General features: G+C 33.6%; 1 protein-coding gene across 3 annotated transcripts in view; it reads right to left on the bottom strand.

The window, feature by feature from the left end:
• Window positions 1–183: 183 nt before the first annotated feature.
• Window positions 184–19,309, bottom strand: part of LOC106708926 (leucine zipper putative tumor suppressor 2 homolog) — an 88,862-nt gene continuing 69,736 nt past the window's right edge. For all 3 annotated transcript variants that reach the window (XM_014500534.2, XM_014500536.2, XM_014500538.2), the window contains 5 exons: window positions 12,807–12,933; window positions 12,277–12,394; window positions 1,855–1,962; window positions 1,404–1,641; window positions 184–991 (listed from right to left, as the gene is read on the bottom strand). In XM_014500534.2, coding sequence (XP_014356020.1) covers window positions 296–991; window positions 1,404–1,641; window positions 1,855–1,962; window positions 12,277–12,394; window positions 12,807–12,933 — 1,287 coding nt within the window. In that variant the 3' untranslated portion in view covers window positions 184–295. The remainder of the gene's footprint in view (window positions 992–1,403; window positions 1,642–1,854; window positions 1,963–12,276; window positions 12,395–12,806; window positions 12,934–19,309) is intronic.

Genomic DNA, 19,309 nt, shown 5'->3' with positions numbered 1-19,309 from the left:
AAAGCTTAGTTACACTGGTGTGTGTATTTTGTGCACTGTTCATGTTTGGAAATAATCAATAAAAATGCTATAAATCTTAATAATGTTTTATTATCTACAATAACACGATAAATTTTTATATAAAAACTTAAAATCTAAGGAAAAAATGAATGTACAATAATTTATTATCAAAGTCCATCGCCGTTGAGTATCATTGTATAAACGTATTGGCTAAAAGACCGCGGCAAGAGGCATTATTATATACAAAAGTTGAAAGAAATCTAAATAAATATTAGTTAACTAGTAAATTTGGTAGTTACAAATGTATTGTCTTACCATGTTGGTTCATATTGTTCTTGTTGCAGAGCTCCAGCTCCAGACGTAGACCGTCCACCTCAGCCTCCAGACTCCGAGATCTCTTGAACATCTGCACATAATTCAGCTGCAATTGCTTCTGATAACGAAGCACTTTATCCTTCTCTTCGGACCACTTTCTTCTTTCATTATTAAACTGTGCTTCTTTCGCTTCTAATTCACATTTGAGTCTGTCTACTATAGCATTTGCTGGACAAGGTTCTCCACAAGCATCCGGCAGTTCTCCGTTCAATCTCTGAACTTCAGCATCTTCTAATGCACTATCACTGGAGTTCCAATGGTACTCGTTAGTCTTGCAGTCGTAGAGACCTCGCATCGTCCTCCCGCACTCTATACCCTCGTATCCGCTCAGAGATACATCGGATAGTTCCTGCCTCAGTTCCTTCAGTTCCGTTTTTAGTCTTTCGATTTCGTTTTTGCTGTTCTCCTTCGCCTTGTTCATGTCGGCCACGCTCTGAACTAGATCTCCCGTCAGTCGGTCCACTTCTGACTGCAGTCTGCTCACTGACTTCTCTTTTTCTTCTAATTCGGAGCGCAACCTCATTATGTCTTTCTCCTTTTTGTCGAGCGCCTCTCTCAGCTGGCGGCAGTCGGCTTTCATTGTCAGGTATTCGTGGCCTTTGGCTGTTTGTTCGTTCTGGAAAATGAAAAAATACAATTATTTTAGATTATTCTTTTGATTGAAGATATTAAAATCTTGTACAATAGGTTTGTCGATAGATAATTTCTTGTATATTTATTTATTTCTTATTTATTAAAAGTTATATGATAATAATTTAGAATTTAGATTAAAACATTGGTCCCATAAAACTGAAAACAGTTTGACTATGGAATAAAGGAATTTAAATTAAACTAATTAGTACAATATTAAGTGTTTTTTTTAATTTACATGCGTTCTTTTTATCCCTAATGTCAGCAGCTAAACCATTAAGTATATAAGATAAACGTTTTCTGGGGTTTCTGTCGCCGTATAACCTACATTATATACTCTAGGCACCACATATCTACATGCAGTCATTACTCAGATGTTCTATCCTGTCTGTATGTACCTGTGCCTCCTTGAGCTGCGTCTTGAGCAGTGCGATCTCCCCTGCGCGCTGGCAGAGACTCCACTCGGCGTCCTCCAGCCGCTGGCGCAGCAACGCGCGCTCGCGTCGCACTCGGCCCAGCTCCGCCTCGCGCTCGTCTCGTCTCGCGCACGCCGCGCCCACGCCCGCCGCCAGACCGCGCGCCACACGCACGCGAGCCTCGTGCCCGTGCACGTGGCCCCGCACGCGCTCGCACGTACTGCACACATAGTTATTTAAAACATTAAGTTAAAACATCCTTTACATACAAAGTTTCCAAGTAAAGTTATAGATATTTTTACGTAGAAGGAATATAAACACAGCATGAAGATCACCGAATTTCTATTTCCGAAGTTTCATTAAGTCTGAGTTAGTTGAGCTTAAATCAACATATTTTATGACGTAACGTAAAGTAGGTAAGTAACGTGCTCACCTGTAGTCATGGTGGTCGCGCTCCAACTCGGAGACGCCGGAGTCTGCGGGCGAGGGCGCAGGCACTGGCTCCTTGCTGTCCCCGCTCGCCAAGCAACTTGTCTTCGTTCTGGAAATATATTATAATAATTTAAACTTTTGTGAAACCCTGTTATACCTAAACTACTTTGAAAACAGTTACAATCTTGGTAATTCCAGTGCGGTCGCAGACTAATTTCAGACCCCATTGGGTCTGATACTAGACGGCGACTTACTAACTGAACTATACGCGAGTGTAGCCGTTTTTAATTAGTTACATTTAAGTATGTTTATCAATTATTTTAGACATTATAAATAAAACTCAAGTACTTAATTATTTATTGAGGGCGGAAACTTAAGGTTACTGATATATTGATTATTATAATCTAACTGATTATTATAAAATAAATCATTTATTAACTTTATCTTATCAAATATTTGAATATATTTTCAATTTAAGACTAACAGACCCAATCAGTGAATGATCTGATCTAGATATTAATTGGTAATTATATGTCATGGTGAAAGGTAACTCGATACGGTAAGCGGAAGTCAGACGTATAATAAATTTAGAAATCTGCGACCGATGGCGAATTTATATGGGCTAATTAGGTAAAGTCTCTTAAAATCTGAATCTCGGCCGTCTGTACTATAGTAACGGTAACGTACTAAATGTAGCCTTGACACAGGGCTGTCACAAACTTAATCATGTATTTTATTAGTTAATTGTTATTAATTTATTATTCAAATATTTATTTCTTTTAAAATTATCCTTTCCGCCGAAATTTTTTATTTCCAACCTATTAAATCTTCCTTGAGCCGAATTAAATGTAACATTTCATTAGTAGTTCTTAATACTAGTGCTAGTTTTACATTAATAAACTGTAGAATAATTAAAAGCAAATAAAAATACTATATATTAAATGAACATTTAAATTAATAATTCACATAAATTATAATAAACTGACAACCCTATTTGCATTAGTGTAATGCTATCCATTGACCTGTTATGGTGAACTAAATGACAACACGCGGTGAATTTGTTTAAAAGCGCAATTGCATTCGAACGGTATCAGGCGCTTTTAGTATTTTACTAAGTTGTTTTTGCAAGTTTCCTTGAAATCAGCCGTTGTCTTTGCACGCGATGACTGAATATTATAAAACCTATTCGGAGTATAAAAATAAGGCGAAAAAGGTATCCGGAGACCTTTTTGTTGGGATAGTTTCCATAAGGTTGTCATTTACAATACAAATTGATATCAAACTAGTGTGAAACAAACCATATATCTACAGGTAATACAAGAAAGATCAGACGCCAAAATAAATAAGTTTAGATATGAAGTTATCTTTATTACTAAAAATCGAGGAAATTCTAATTATTTTCTGTAAGAAGATATAGAAACATTTGTCGCATTTAATAGATTCCAGTAAGAATTGCACTTTTTCCGTTAACTTAAACGACACATTTAACAAAAAACATCGTATTATTTGAGGTCTAAAAATTATCAAAATTTCAAATACCGTTATTTGTATTGTTCTGTGTTTTACCGTGAAAGTCCCTAACGCTAGTTTCACATGAGGGCATAACAGTAAGACAGAGCAGTGAACAGTGCAATATTGCTATTGTGTTAACGTTCAACGCTGCAGAACAGTAGTGCTGTTTTATAAATATGCGTTCATAGCAGAACTCTCTACTGCATTGTTTCACTATTTCTGTCCTCGTGTGAAACTAGCAGGCTTTCAAGGTATGAGCTATGATTACGCGAGTGTAATGACGCTGCATGGAGAGCCACAGAGCGGAGAACGTCTTGCATCGTCGACCAACCGTGAATGAATGACTCCGGACTTTGAATGACTCTGTTTTCTTAAGTTATATTGAAGGTGATATAAAATAGTAGCCACGTTAATGCGTTAATATATCGTAGGCGCATTATACTTCGCCAATAGCTTAATGGTTAAGCATAGGGAATAATGGATATCCGATCATGTGGTTTTGGTTTCAAAACCCGCCATTCGACTACTGTCGTATACCATACATCTTAGGACAAACCTAGAGTTCAGTTGGACTGAATTACCAAAAATCTGCTGATATTTCATTTAAAAAATAATTGGTTTGTTAATAAAATACAAGGTAAGCCTTTAATGGGTCATTGTTAATGTGTTTCCGGTATTTACAGTATCTAGAAATTATTACAGTTACGCTCTAGTTATTAAATATGTTTAGTATTATTTTAAATTTTGTTTATTTATATTTTTTAAATGCGTTGTGTTTTTCTTCACGGCCCAATCACTGCATGGTTCGTTTAATCGAAAAAGGAAATACAATTACTGTGAAAGATACTTTGATTCAAATTTTAGCTCTTTTTACAAGGCTATGGAACCTAAGTCTATATGTCTTACTTTGAAAGGATACCTTATAAGAAATAAAAAGAAATATTTCTTTCGGTTAAATCTTAGAACATAGCATCCAGAGTGACAATTATGAGGAAAACATTTAAGAAACAACAGATCCATAAATTTATAAAAGAAAAACAGTTATCATTCAATGAGCCATGAATCCGCGACAATGACAGAACTAAATTAAGTCATTGTTAAAGTTCACCTTGACTGAATCAATTTGCTAAATCTTTCGCGTGTCCGATCAAATGCCATATTTTAACGAAACTAAATCGTGTTTCAATGAAACAATTAAAAATATAGGCCACATGCCATCATTACAGAACTGACCTTAATTAACTTATATGTGTAAAGGCATGTGCATTGTCTGAACCTTATTTCAGTTCAGTGTTGGTTGACAATTGCCATCGTATCGTAATTTGTGCAGCGGTCCCACAGGCTGTAAAATATACCATAAATCTAATACTAATTTTGACATAATTGACGATGACGATACGAAGGCGCTAACATTCGTGCTAGGCTACAGTATAAAAAAGAATGAAAGAAAGAGTGAAATGGTGTAGACGTTAATGATAATAAATTATATTTGTTAGCAAGTTAGTGTAGTATATAATTTTTAAAACACAGATTAAAAATAAACGAATGGAATTTTGCTATCAACCAGACTAATCTCCTATTAAATGTATACGTCACTTTAAGACCAGGTGTGCTTTTCCAAAATATTTTGATAGATATAATCTTATTTAATAAGTCGTAATTTAACAATTTTTCATAATAACCTAGAACGAAAAAGGAATATTTTTAATAAATCTTTTTATTAACAAGTTGTCATTTTACGATAAATAATAACTTAGAATTTATGTTTATATACTGACAACTAATTTATAAATATAATGATGACAAATAAAAAAACATTAAAATGTGTGATAATAAACATTTTATAATATATTTTAAATTAAATCCATAAAGTTCAAAATTTACAATGCTCGTAAAATATAAATATCAAATGTTTGGTCCAATTCCAAATGTTTGACATATGATTGGTCCAAATGTTGGAGCATCTGTGTTGTAACACAGTTCGCAGATTTAATTATTCTATATGTAGGCGAATGCAAATTAGTTGCGTGTGTGCATCAGAGCATATTTCCTGACATCTCGCAAACATCCTATTGTTGCTATGGCGGGGATGAGCCGTGAGAGTTAGAACAAGCGATGTGATAAGCCACAATACATCAAGCCATTCATAAAGTCAATTTTGCCCCAATATTAATATCAGAAATACATATTTTACTTTGAACTATGTTTTGGCTTCCTTGAGTCCTAAATGAAATTTACTGTCAGTTAATTACAGCAGTAATATAGGTCAAAAGGCCTACCATTTCCTAATAATTTAGGATTCCCTAGGATTCTTATTAGTGTACTTGTAGTTTCGAAAACAATTGAATCGGAAAAAGTATCTGCCTTGGATTGTTTTGGTCTGAAACTCGGGTCACACAAATAGTTGATTAAGTAATCTGACGACTTGAAAAGTATTCAATCAATCTGACTATGTGATTGATTTAGGAATTTTGATCCAGGTCTACTGGTCAATAGAGTTACTAACACTAACTTGAAATACGGCCTATTCTTTTTGTCTGTAAGTATAATTAACGAGGCGAACTTACGTGCGTGTCCACCTATATCGTGTCAATTGAGTGCACGAATATGTAGTAGACATTGAATTAATTATTTTTTTGTCATGTCTTTACCTCGACAGTACTTATTTCAATCTGTATGTAATTAATGACAATCAAACTATGCACTTTCTATCGAAGTTTTGTAGTCAATGAAGCATTTATACATTTGTTTATACGAAGTATTGTTTGAACATTGATAATTGATAATGGTTTACCCCTAAATGCTATACAAACATTTACATTTTATTAATATTATAAATGTGAATGTTTAGATGGATGGATGGATATTTGTTAGAAAGTATCTCCAGAACTGTTAAAAAGATCTCCCTGATTTTTGTAGAATTTAGTTGGGAAGAACACATGCTCTACTAATTAAATTTTTTTTAACTCCTCGAGGACGGAGTCACAGGCGACTGCTAGTTGTACATATACTTAGTTATAATAATATCAGTGACAGATATACATACAAAGTACAGACTAGTTTGTTTATAAAGTCTGTCTAGAACATATATTTAGAATATAATAAAATATAGTTGAGAAAGTTTATTTCCTACCCTCTGTGTCATTGTTAATCGCTGGTGACAGTTTGCTGTGCAATATTCGTTTTTAATTGGGAAGCGAATTATTTGACTGAACATATATCTTATAAGAAACTCGTAATATATCATACAAATGAATTTGGAAACTAAAGGGAAAGTAGAGATAAATTACGTTTAATGTTAACAACATATATTACAAAGATCTGACATCGACCACATGCTGGCAAAGGAGCAGTTTATTTTTGGATATTCATAAAAGAAACTGCATTCCCCATAACTGTGCTTATTTTTAAATTGTAACTGAAACGTTTAAAGGGAGAGTTTAGAAATTTTTGATACATCTGTACATATATTTAAAAATAATAAATAATATTTAAAAATCTATTTTCAAAGTAACAAAAGCAATCTTAAACTCCGTGACAAAACGTTTAATTACATTTAATTTTATGTACATTTTTAATTATAGAATAAATAGTTTTATGTACAAAAACACATTTAAATGTACGCAATGTTAAATTCATTCTACTATTGAGAAATCTAAATTGCCCACAAAGTAGCTAAAGTAAATTACGTATAGGTTAGCTAGTGACTAAATTGTCAGCACTTGAAGTGATTTAGGATTCTATAATTTGTGTGGAATTTTAATTCTAATATGATAAATATTTTACGAATTTTTGCTCGTTTGATTTATTATTTTACGCAAACACAGTACACAATTTAAAACAATATTCAGATTAATTAAATCTTATTTTGTTATTTTATTTAACAAATGAACATCATCATCATCCGGACTTTCGCTAACCGAGGAATAAAATGAACGTTATTTATCATCAAGTTAAAAAATCAAGATTATGCACATAAAATTGTTAACAAGAAAACACAGGTGACAACAATTGGTGCATAATAGTTAATAGTTAGAAATTCTATGAACTAACATAACGACTCATTTTCACAAAGCGGATGAACAGTGTTCTTAGTCAATATGTAAAGGCAAAAGTCTGTGTAACATTCAGCCAGAGATGTTTCTATGAGGTTATTGAATTACAAGTCAGTGAACCATTTGAAAATAATTAACAAGGATATGTTAGATCCGTACTCTTGTACCGTAATTTTGTCTTTGACATATACTCGTAGTTAATTTTATAATGTTTCACGGTATATCACGGAAAAATCGCAGTCTGTATGATAAGTTATCTGTATTGATTCACCGCAGTATTTTTGTACCCTGAGAAGTAATGCCGTGGTTCATACAAAATCCAATAATGTTTAATTTAAAAGATTTAATACAATCTTACTAATATTATAAATGCGAATGTTTAGATGGATGGATGTTTGTTTGAAGGTATCTCAAGAACGGTTGCATAGACCTCGCTGAAATTTGTCATAGATGTAGAACATAGTCTGGAAGAATATATTAGTGATGCAACGGAAGTGTCTTACCGGAACCAGAAACGGAAACAGATGTCAAAAATAAATTTTAGCAGAAACGGAAACGGAAACGGATGCGGAAACAGAAGTGTAAATAATAATAAAAAACTTATTTACAAAAATATTTTTTTTGGTAAAAACAGTTTGTATTCGTTTTTTAATTTATTAAGGCATTGGATATCGGTGTCCTTTAGCCTTCAATGTATGTATTTTTACTGCGCTGCAATAAGTTAAAATACGCGTTTTTTATATTTATTTTCAGGAAACAAAATTACACTATTTACAAATTAATGTTCGCCAAACCACTTGTGTTGATAAACAACAAATATATTTCTTTATTAATACTCGTACATTCACTGCTGACCACTCGGATCCGAGTGGGCAGAGCTATTAGTAGCAGCGCCTCCCCACGGATCCGAGCGAGGAGCCCATTCACTTTGTAGTAGCCAGTAAGCCGCCGGCGTTTGAAGCAAGTCCTTGTTGCTTTGAGTGGCCACTCTGGCAATATTGTCAACTAACGAAAAAGAGTATTAGTTTCATTCTTACAGTGTTGTAGTGATTAGTATCACGTTCGTACGGAGGCAAACATAAAAATATCTTGTATCACATGAAGCTAAGGCTGAACTTTATGTTATGTATGTATATTTTTAAATATATGTATGTCCTGTATGTGTGTGTATGCGTGTGTGTGTGTGTGTATATGTGTGATGATGATCCCTAGCGCTCAAACGCAAAAAATGTGTTTTTTTTATTGAAATAATTATAATAACATTATTAATTTATCTATATGTTCAACATTCCCAGATACTAAATAAAAATTCATCATAAAAAGTTTTGGCTCTCAGCTGTTACCTTTTTTTATTTTGTTACACATTCACTGTTTATATGTTAAGTATCAAATAGGCGTCGGTGGCTCGTGACACTTGACTTGCAATCTGCAGGGCCTGGGTTCGAATCCCGCCATGTCCCGCAATGTGTTTTTCGATTTTCGATTTACATATGTACATTTATCCGACGTTCTTACGGTGAAGGAAAACGTAGTGATGCTGCCTGCACATATCTGAGAAAAAATTCAATGATATGTGTGAAGTCAACCCGCTCTGGGCCAGCGTGGTTGACTATGGCCTAGTCACCCCTAATTTGGGGTAGGCTCCGAGCCCCTCAGTGGGGATGCATAGTGAGCTGATGATAATAATGATGATGATATATTACATGGTTATCACTTATTCAAAAGTACATTTAATAACTCGTAAGTATGAAATAGTCACATTTTGCCAGTTGTCAAATGTTATATGGACAACAACTGGAAAGTTTACTCCAGCAAGAGAAACTGATTGTTTCAAACAGCAGCAGAAAATATTACGCGCTTAAATTTACAAAATAGTACGTAAACAAACAAATGCGACAAGTGCCGAAAGGCCGCGCACGGACTGCGCGTCTCGCGCCGCGCATTTGGATCTCTCAGCCGTCGTAAAGTTCCGTTTTATCTCCGTTATAAAAGTTGCGGAAACAGAAGCAGAAACGGATGTTGAAAAGCACGCGGAACTTCCGCACTTGCGGAAACGGAAACAGACATCCGTTGCATCACTAGAATATATAGGCGATTAAGTTTTTTTTTAATTCTGCGCAGACGGAGTCGCGGGAGACAGCTAGTGTTATATATAAATGGGCAATAGAGATCGATTTAATTGACGAAAGTTTTGAGAAGTCAATTGCATATTTGTTTAATCTTGATAAGTACTAAATTTTTTTAAACAACTCATTCTAAGATATCTCGTAACTTTACTCGTAGTCTCGTTTAATTGTTTAATTCCACTGCGACCGAAGATAATGAAATACTTCCTCAGTGAACAATCCCGTGGGAGTAATTGCTTAGTCAAGGGGCTGATTATGTCTTATTAGAAAAGTTTACATGACTATTAAGTCTATATTAAAATATTTATTGCTACGACAAATACAACTTTCATAAAATGATAAAGTTTACTTCGTAAAGATGAGTGACATTGATGAGGGCAATATCGTAAGTCATCATAAAAATTAAGAAGACGAAATTAACAGATACGCTTCTTACATAGCTTACTTTACATATTAATAATAAAAAATGAACGTTCGCTTTCTAGTGATACACATAAGATTTCTTTTTAAAAAAAAAATGCAGCATGTTAAAATATGCCGCGAAAATATTCACTCACTTATACATGTGAACGGAGAACATATGAATCTTGAAAATTACGTCATAATTGAACGATCACAAACACTAAAACACACTAGTATTTACTATATGTAAATAACTATTGTAGTAATTTTCAACACAACAATAATATAGCAAGAGTACGCGCGGCCCGCACGGCGTCCGTCCCGGGTGTGAATGTATGGGCTCGTGCCGGCGCTAAAATGAAGCTTTTCATAATTGCCATATCTCTAATAGATCGAAACAGAATATGGGGTGACTATACGAATATGTAATATTTATGGTGTTTACTTTAATGTAATATTCATTTTCCTATAACTCAATTACAATTAAAATCACTTATAATGTCTAGAAACTAGTCACTTTAGAAGAATTTTACTGCTTCATAAATCATCCATCAATTTAATTTAATTTGAAAATATACATTGATTTAATGCATTTAAACTCTAGGCAGTATTTAGGTACAATTTTGCTTGTTTTTTATTATTGAGTGACAAAATAATTTATGTTACATTAAAATAGTTGATTCAACCTTACGTAAAAAAATCTATGACCAGAACATTTATTTATTTTTAACTTGAATTGTAAAACGGCATTTTATCGCTACAGTCGTCTTACATTCATTCACAAATTGCTAAGGCGGCGAGGGCAACTCGTGTACGTCTCGTTAATAATTTTAATTACACACTTTAATGAAAGATAGTGCACAAGCTAGGCAATGTTCAATGTTTTATGGCTTAATAAAGCACGAGATAATATGTTGGAGAAATCAAATGTTATTTGTCCGTTCTCAACATCGTTTTGTTATGATATAGCTTCAGTTAAAAGCAAACTTGTTAACTTTTATTCCTTTAAATGTCAGTAATCAGTATGATATTGTATTGTTTAGGCATTACTTCGGGCAAATGACTAGTGCCGTATGTGTAAAAATTTCTATATTACTCTGATGGTCCAAGGCAACAATTTTAAATTTCGAACTGTTTAGTAGGCCGGCTCAACGATTCAGAACATATACGAGTATAACGTCAATGATAACCATTCGGGATTCAATTACCATAATATTGCCTAACGGAACATACTTCGTACTGTGTATGTGTTGTGCTCTGGGTTAACAATTTTTTTTTAGAGATTACAACTTTTTCGTCAATCAGAATCTGGAACCAGAAATTGGGTATAGATAGGGACATCTAGGCTACTAATAAAGTTTTTTTTTTATTTCCATGTACGACAAGAATATTAAAAACTTTTTTGATGTTGAAAATAATTTTGAAAATCTAATGTTTTTAAATAATCATAAAACGTAGTCAAATGGAAAAAACAACTGCTAGTTAGTTATAATATCTAACTAGCAGTTGCCAGCGACTTCGTCCATGCGAAAGTAAAAAATATGTCACTCGGGGATAGTGTAGCTTTCCAAAAACTAAAATTTTTCGACAGTTAAAGTTATTTGCTAACAATTTAAATACATATATTATATCGTGCTTTTTTATAGCATGATACTATAAAAATATTTACTTAACAAAGAAAAAGCATATTTCTACGTCACTATCATTTAATTATCACCCGCATCATGTGTTGATTTCACACGCTATGTTCATATAAATTTCTAAATCGCCATGTGTAATTAATTCATGTGGGTATTTGTTCTAAACGCACCCCTATGTATACTTCGTATGTATGGTACATCCATATTAAAATGTAATAATAATGCCTTGCTCAAGTCTTATTTAGAAAAATATCAAACGGAGAAAGATTTTGAATTACAACTTTTTAACTATTTTAACTATTTCATCATTGTATTAAACATACTAATATTATAAATGCGAATGTTTACATGAACGGATGTTTAAAGGTATCTCCGGCTGAACTTGATGAAATTTAGCACTGATATAGAACATAATCTGGAAGAACACATAGGCTATTTATTACGTTTTTATAATCCAGCGCGGACGGAGCCGCGGGCGACAGCTAATTGATTATATTATAGAACTTTTAAATTTTTTATACAATAATTTTATTTATTTAATTACGATGATTAATCGGAGAGTGACAAGCCGTTAGTCAACTAAGCTGGCCTATAGCTGATTGGTAGATTTCAACCACAATTTATAATTTCCTGTTCCTTACAATATTTTCCTTCAGCCTTCGCCGTAAGATAGGTCATTTCTACTTACACAATAGCGGAATGATGTCTCTGATGTAGCGGTGCGGAGAGCGTGGCGGGTGGTAGAGCGGATAAAGACGCCGGCTGTGGGGACCCACACCAACGAGCCTCGCGCACGTCCGACGAACCTGAGGGAATGGAAGTATATGGTCGTGATAATAACTTATAGACAACAATTTTAAAAAAGGTTAATATTTGCTGTATAAAAATGTATGCTCCACGGCTATACTTATTAAATATGCCAGTTTAGATTAAAAAAAATAAGACCTCTTTGAAGCCAGGACGTAAGGACGGATGGATGGATGGAGAAATGGACAGGTAATTGATTTGGAAGGGGCTCGGATTTAAGGGGAAACGTCCCTTTTCTGTACATCTTTTCTGTCAGGAAAGGAAGGCAACGTATCTGCAATCTTTCATCTTATTGCAACTAATTACTATGGGCAGCATTACAAATTCAGTGCTACCAACTTACCGCAGCTTCTGGCATAAAAAGGCGTGAAATGATAGAAAGTAATAAATTGATGTGTTTAAAGTACTCACTGCCATATAGAGTCATAAGCGAGGGCGGTCTACTGGCGAGTACTGGAGTGGATCCATAACGCTCGCCGCCCGCTGACAGCCGTCCGCCAAGCGGCTTGAATGCTATCGGACGGATCACAGACTTTCCCTGCAACCAAACAATAAATATGTATCAATAGATAGGATAACATGAACTCAGAGTGACTTGTCCAATCAGAAACTGGCCAAATAACGTGAAAACAACATTTATAATTATTTCATGGACTTGATAAAACGGTGAAAGCTTCTTTGCAAATACATTTTAACCGATCTACATATTAAATTGATGATTGCTTACGTAATTTCGGTCGATTGATATTTAAATCTCATTTGCTTCGGTGAATTTAAGCTAATAGTCATCTCGTTCTGATTATCTCGTCCGAGGCGTCACGGATTCGGCATTTGGTACGCATTGAGATGCAAAATGTCAGTAAACAAAGGTCATTACTGTTATGCATGACGCACAGATACCGAGGACTGAAGAATCCGATAATTAGCCTGACGACTGTCCAAATTTAAATTTAGATCTCCGATAAGGATATGCGTCTGTAAATGGTAATAAATGGTGTTTTTGTTGCAATTGAATACTTCAATTTCAAAATTGGTATACGAAGAGGTATAAAAATTTGACTAAAGATATAGGTAATTAAAGTTTAAAAAAATCATATTTAATAAATGCTTTATTTGTTACCTTATGGTATGAGAGAGTTGTTAAAATAGCATAAAATAATTAAGGTTTTATTTGCTTAAACGTTTTCAGATTTTTCATACATAAAGTAGAAAAACTTTAAAAATTAAATATTAAAATCTATTTAATTTTTAGATTTTGCATTAACTAAAATATTGGGAAAATTCACAACACTAGCAACACCGCATATTTAAAGCTGGATGCGCATTAAAAAACCGTCGTACGGTAACGCATACAGTAGCATCGCATTACGTTTATAAGATTTAAAACTACCAACTGAATGGTAATCGGTTTCCATTACCAATTTACGGTTAAAAAGAATATTTAAAACTACGAAAAGTGTTTAATTTAAAAGTGTTGCCTTATACGCTTACTTTATTCAACTGGAAAATTATTTTTATTGCCTGCCGTTAAATGTTTTTGCATTCCGTGAGGATCCATACAATACTTTTTTGTCTACTGATTTTTATCTTCCTTTAATTTTATAATTTTATACGTGGTCCCCAAATTGAACTTGGAATTACTATTGTTTTCTTATGATTGGTTACGGTCTTGAATTATTCTTATTGTGAGAGTCAATGACCGTATCACTTGTGATCCTGACAGTACAAGTAAATTAGCAGTTCCGCTACGAGCATATCCGCTGTGTGCAGTAAAATACAACATCCTATAATAACTCTACAATCCTATTAAATTGTTGCAATAGGAAATCGTATCTCCGTACTTTATTTGTTTACATAGATGTTTTACCCTGTCTGTCTGTTTAACTCAACTATACATTTACTTGACTTGAATCCCTAAAGGTGGTTAGTAGCTACGGTACTTCAATTAACAATAACAACGTTAACAATAATAAGTTGTTAGACTTGATTGAAGCTAGGGTATGATGTATGGCCTTTTTTCTTACTTATGATGGGATATACATGGGGTCGTTTATTGACTACTTAAATAACCACTAACCGTGGGTTTCCGAGACTAAAATACCCGTTTAAAACATACTGTTATTTCTGTTTTGTCATCTGTTTTATACGGAGATTTCGGTCTCAGAAACCTACGGTTAATAATCTGTATGCGGCAATTAATTGTTTTGTATATAATGAGCAAAGAATAACTTATTGTTAATAAGATGTAAAATATTAAACTTGTATATCACCCACAAAAAAAATAACCGTAAAATTACGTTGAAGGTAAGCAGGAATTGTTATTCTGCGTGAATTCCAACACAGCTTGTGTGAAAATCGTTATACACGCCTTGTTTGAAACCTGCCAGAAACTACATAATTGGCGTATGAATGTTGCTTTTAACTTCATTAAAATTATTATATAATTATCCATATTCGTCTAAGAAGATCCGTCACGCGCTTTGCGAATTTCGTTTTTGCCGCATCGCTTTATTTTAGAATTTTAACAAATCTTGTTTATTTTAGAATCGAATTCAAACGAATTTATGGCTGCTATTAAAATTTGAACACCCTGTGGGCGTTATTCATATTCATTGTGTATTAATGTAAGACTATTTCGCAATATTTTATTGCTAAAATTTCGATTAACATTTCTCGATTAGAGTTGAATTATTTGAAATCATTTATCTCTAAGACATGAATAAAAAATTCGTTCACGAAGTGGCGTCTTGTATTGCAATAAAATTGCAATGGGTCGAATCTTTACAAATGCCTGGGCAAATTATAAAGAGGCGGCATTCCCGATCGGTCGGTGACACGTACATCAATACGTCTCTAGATAATTTATCAAGAAGGTTGGGCAGTAAATAACTGGCAGCGGGAATCCGTATCACATATCCGCCAGAACTAAGCCACAGGCGGTCTTTTATTTTGGAATTTATTGTTTTAAATCAAAGTTACCTCACCTACTTTGATAGTAACTGAATAAATAAATAACGGAACTACAATACATAGTCTCTATTTAGAATTTCTCAGTTAAAAGCTATGTAAAATAAAGTGTAACTAATATTATTATCCCTAAAACTTAAATATCTGATCTAAATCGTTTACATTTATAATTTTTTTTACCTTAAATTTTGCGTAATATTAAAGTAAGCCAGTTTCTTGGTCGTCTATTAACGCAAAATTAATAAAAAACCAGCCTAATATCTAAGACAACACATCGTATTTAGGCAACATATCGTACATAAAGACAGGCGTGAAGTGGAAGCAATTCCCCGTTTCGTCTAATGTGTGTGTAGGTCTAATTTTAGTCCTCTTTCCCCCTTCCACCCCTTTCTTAAATAGGAAAGAAGGGGAAATATTCTCTTTCTGTGCGTCCCCTTCTCCGTTGATTAAAAGTAGGCAACGCATCTACAATTGCCGATGTCTACGGGTAGCGGTCACTTCGCTATTTCAGCGTATCAGGTGGTCGCTTGCTTGTTTGCCACCTTATGATATAAAAAAAAACAATTGTTTGTTTTTTTAGATTTGGATTAATTAAGTAACAAATAACTGTTATTAACGATTGAACGATCAAGTGGATTGACGCGATAAGTGACGTCACAGAATACCTGACGCGCTCCGATGCCTGACACTGTTAACGTTGCTTCACAAATGTCCGAACTGCAGTGACACTTATATCAATATAATATTGTTTAAAAGGCACACAAAACCTAGTTCAAAAACAACAGAAGTTTCTTATTGAATTAGCAATAATCATTTCAGGTGTATTAAGGCGTCCACTGGGCTCTCGGTGTATAACAAGGTGCAGGCGGATTTATAGGCAGGCCATGACAAGAGCTCAGTTGCCGGCAACTAGAAGCTACAAGTTATAAGCGGTAGCGAGAAATATTAACTTTAGTTATATACTCGTATTATATTTAAATCTTAAAGGACATTATTGATGTGCGTGATAATTAAACAAATAATTATATTTTATTATCTAAAAATTATCTAAATTGAAAAAAAAAATGTCCGGTTTCTTCTCTTTCAGCTAAAACTACCTGTTAAACTAATTATAATTTATATAAGTATACAAATAAAATGGATAGATGAAATAATAGTAAAAAGATAATGAAACAACAAAAGTCTTGTGACTTAGACCACGATGTAACTGTTTGTATCATTGCCACGCGGAACCAATAGATACGTGTTTGTTTATCTTCAGGGAGCCATAGAGCCATTGTACGAGATGCGTCTAATTCCCTCAGCAGGAAATTCAATAGAAGTTTGTACAGAATATGTATGCAATGTTATGGTCATAAGGGCTGTCGATTCATAGTTTACAATAAGTATTAAAAATGGAATGTGTATGTATGTATGTAATATAAAAATAAAATTTTCATATTTTGTACACAGGGTTTACGGTACATATAATTAATAAAAATATTTTTATTAACATTTTTGTCTGTCTGTCTGTCTGCAAGTGCGCGTTTATACCGGGTTAATCTCCGAAACGGCGGGACCGATTTTGAAGGGACTTATAATGGAAATTAACTTATGTATGCGGGAAGTAACAGGGGTAATTTTTTTTAAGACCACGCTGACGAAGTTGCGGGTCATTACTAGTGTATAAATATACAATAGTGAAAGCAGTGATTCTTGTATTATGCAAAATATAAAAACCTCACCCACACGGATGTGCTTTGAATAATTTGACGATTGTTTTTTAAACTTTGTTAACCTTAAGCAATTATATGTGTATTTTTGTATGTACACAGGAATGTATAATGCATGTTACATACGCAGCGGAAACGCCCCGGACATTCCAAGGATACGCCTTATTAAGTGAACGTAGAGAACAACCGTTGAACCGTTTTAAAACATTTTAACTACACTACTTGTTTAAAGACTGAATGGGTAAGATTTATCTTTCGTTTCCGAAGATAACTGTGTTTAGGTTTTTGTTTTCTTAAATTTTAATATTAAAAATAGATAATAAATAGTTTTCTCTAAAAAATGTTGATTCTTTCGCAAACGTGGTTATTATTTATGGGAGAAAAATCATATCAATTCTAGTTGAGCTTTTTAGATTCTTCAATAGTTAGGTGTCCTCCATTAATCACGTGAGGTTTTTAGCACGTTTTTGACCCCCACGACCTCTGTTGACATGTGGTGAGGTTTTAGACTACTTACCCCTACAACTAAAATCACGTGAATTAAACACAATTATATCGGAATTTCCAAATTATCATTAATTTATTCATTAACACGACATCAATCAGAAAATAAAAACACGTGACTTAATTGATCCGAACAATATGATTAGTTTAAACTAATATTTAATAATAATCTTATTAACATTGTAAATGCGAAAGTTTAGATGGATGGAAGGATGGATGTTTGTTTGTAGGTATCTCCGGAACGGCTCAACGGATCTTGATTAAATTTGGCACAGATGTAAAACATAGTCTGGAAGAACACATAAGCTACTTTTTAAGTTTTTTTTTTAAATCCGCGCGGACGGAGATGTGCGATAGTTAGTTATACAATAATAATCATTTCATTACAAATAACGTAGCTAGCGGAACACGATACAAAGCAATGAATGGATCTCTCAATAGCAAAGCTCAAACAGGTAATAGCGTGTAATAACAACCGACGTGGTTCCGTATAATAAATCATGAGGCCACCACCCAGCGAGATGTGGGTCGAGATGCTATGCAGATAGATCCACTATATATAACTATATACCCTTGTAATACTTACATACAAACATAAATAATATGTATATAACAGTAAAAAAATGTATTTAAACTTTGAATATGTTCTTTTAAAATACAGTCGAAAATACAAAGAAAAAGTACCTGAAAATACGTGATTTAATTTCGCAAATTCAGTATCTTTTGCAAGTGATTCATACATAATTCTTGCTTAACTCCTAAAATATTTATAGATATGTTCGTTGTATTAAAAGATCAAATATAAACATGACTACTTAAAAAAATATTAACAAATGGATTATTGACAGTTAAACATCAAGTCATTTCTTTAACAACGTCTTCATCATAATATTACACATTATGTTACATGGAATTGTATAAATTTAAAGAAAATAACATCAGTATAACAAGTTTCATAACAAATCATTAAAAACGATTTAGATTTGCAACAGCCGGGGGCGGTCTCCCACGACCACGCACGTTATACGACACGTTTTGAACAACTCCCTAAATAATGCAAGGGACAGCAAATGTTTTGAAACAGCCTCGAGCTCTCTCCCAGCAGTTTGCAGTATTCAATACTGAATTATGAGTAATTTCAGCTTAATTATGCACGTTAAGTTATCGAGATCGATTACAAAATTGATTTAAATTCAACACGAGTTCGATTCCTGCTCTAGATTGCATGCGAGTTTTCGTATTGAAAAAAAGTTGTTATAAATTGTTTGTCATTTATATCAAATACCAACTTTTATTTCCATTGAAACATAAATCTTACTGTCTTACTAATATTATAAAAGCTAAAATATATATGAACGGATGTTTGTTTCAATGTATCTCCGGAACAGCTCAACGGAGTCGAGCATAGTCGAGAAGAACACATAGGCTACTTATTACGTTTTTTTTTAAATTCGTTTTAGGCGAGTCGCAGGTGACAGCTAGTACTTGACATAGGCAGCTATAGACAAGTTAAAATAAAGATTACATTTATCTAACACAATAACAATAGTAGTATGTGGGAGTTTTAATTTAAGAATCAATTTATGTTAATTTGTGAAGATACATACAAGTGAATACATTCGAACAAAGCAAACAATACTGAGCTTATATGTTTGTCTACTTTAAGAAGTACGTTTTAATATTCATTATAACATCGATTCAAAGCAAACGTTAGCTGCATATATGAACGCC

Source organism: Papilio machaon, chromosome 11, assembly GCF_912999745.1.
Source record: "Papilio machaon chromosome 11, ilPapMach1.1, whole genome shotgun sequence".
Lineage (NCBI taxonomy): Eukaryota > Metazoa > Arthropoda > Insecta > Lepidoptera > Papilionidae > Papilio > Papilio machaon.
Note: the sequence above shows the minus strand (reverse complement) of the source record. Positions and strands in the feature narration are given on the sequence as shown.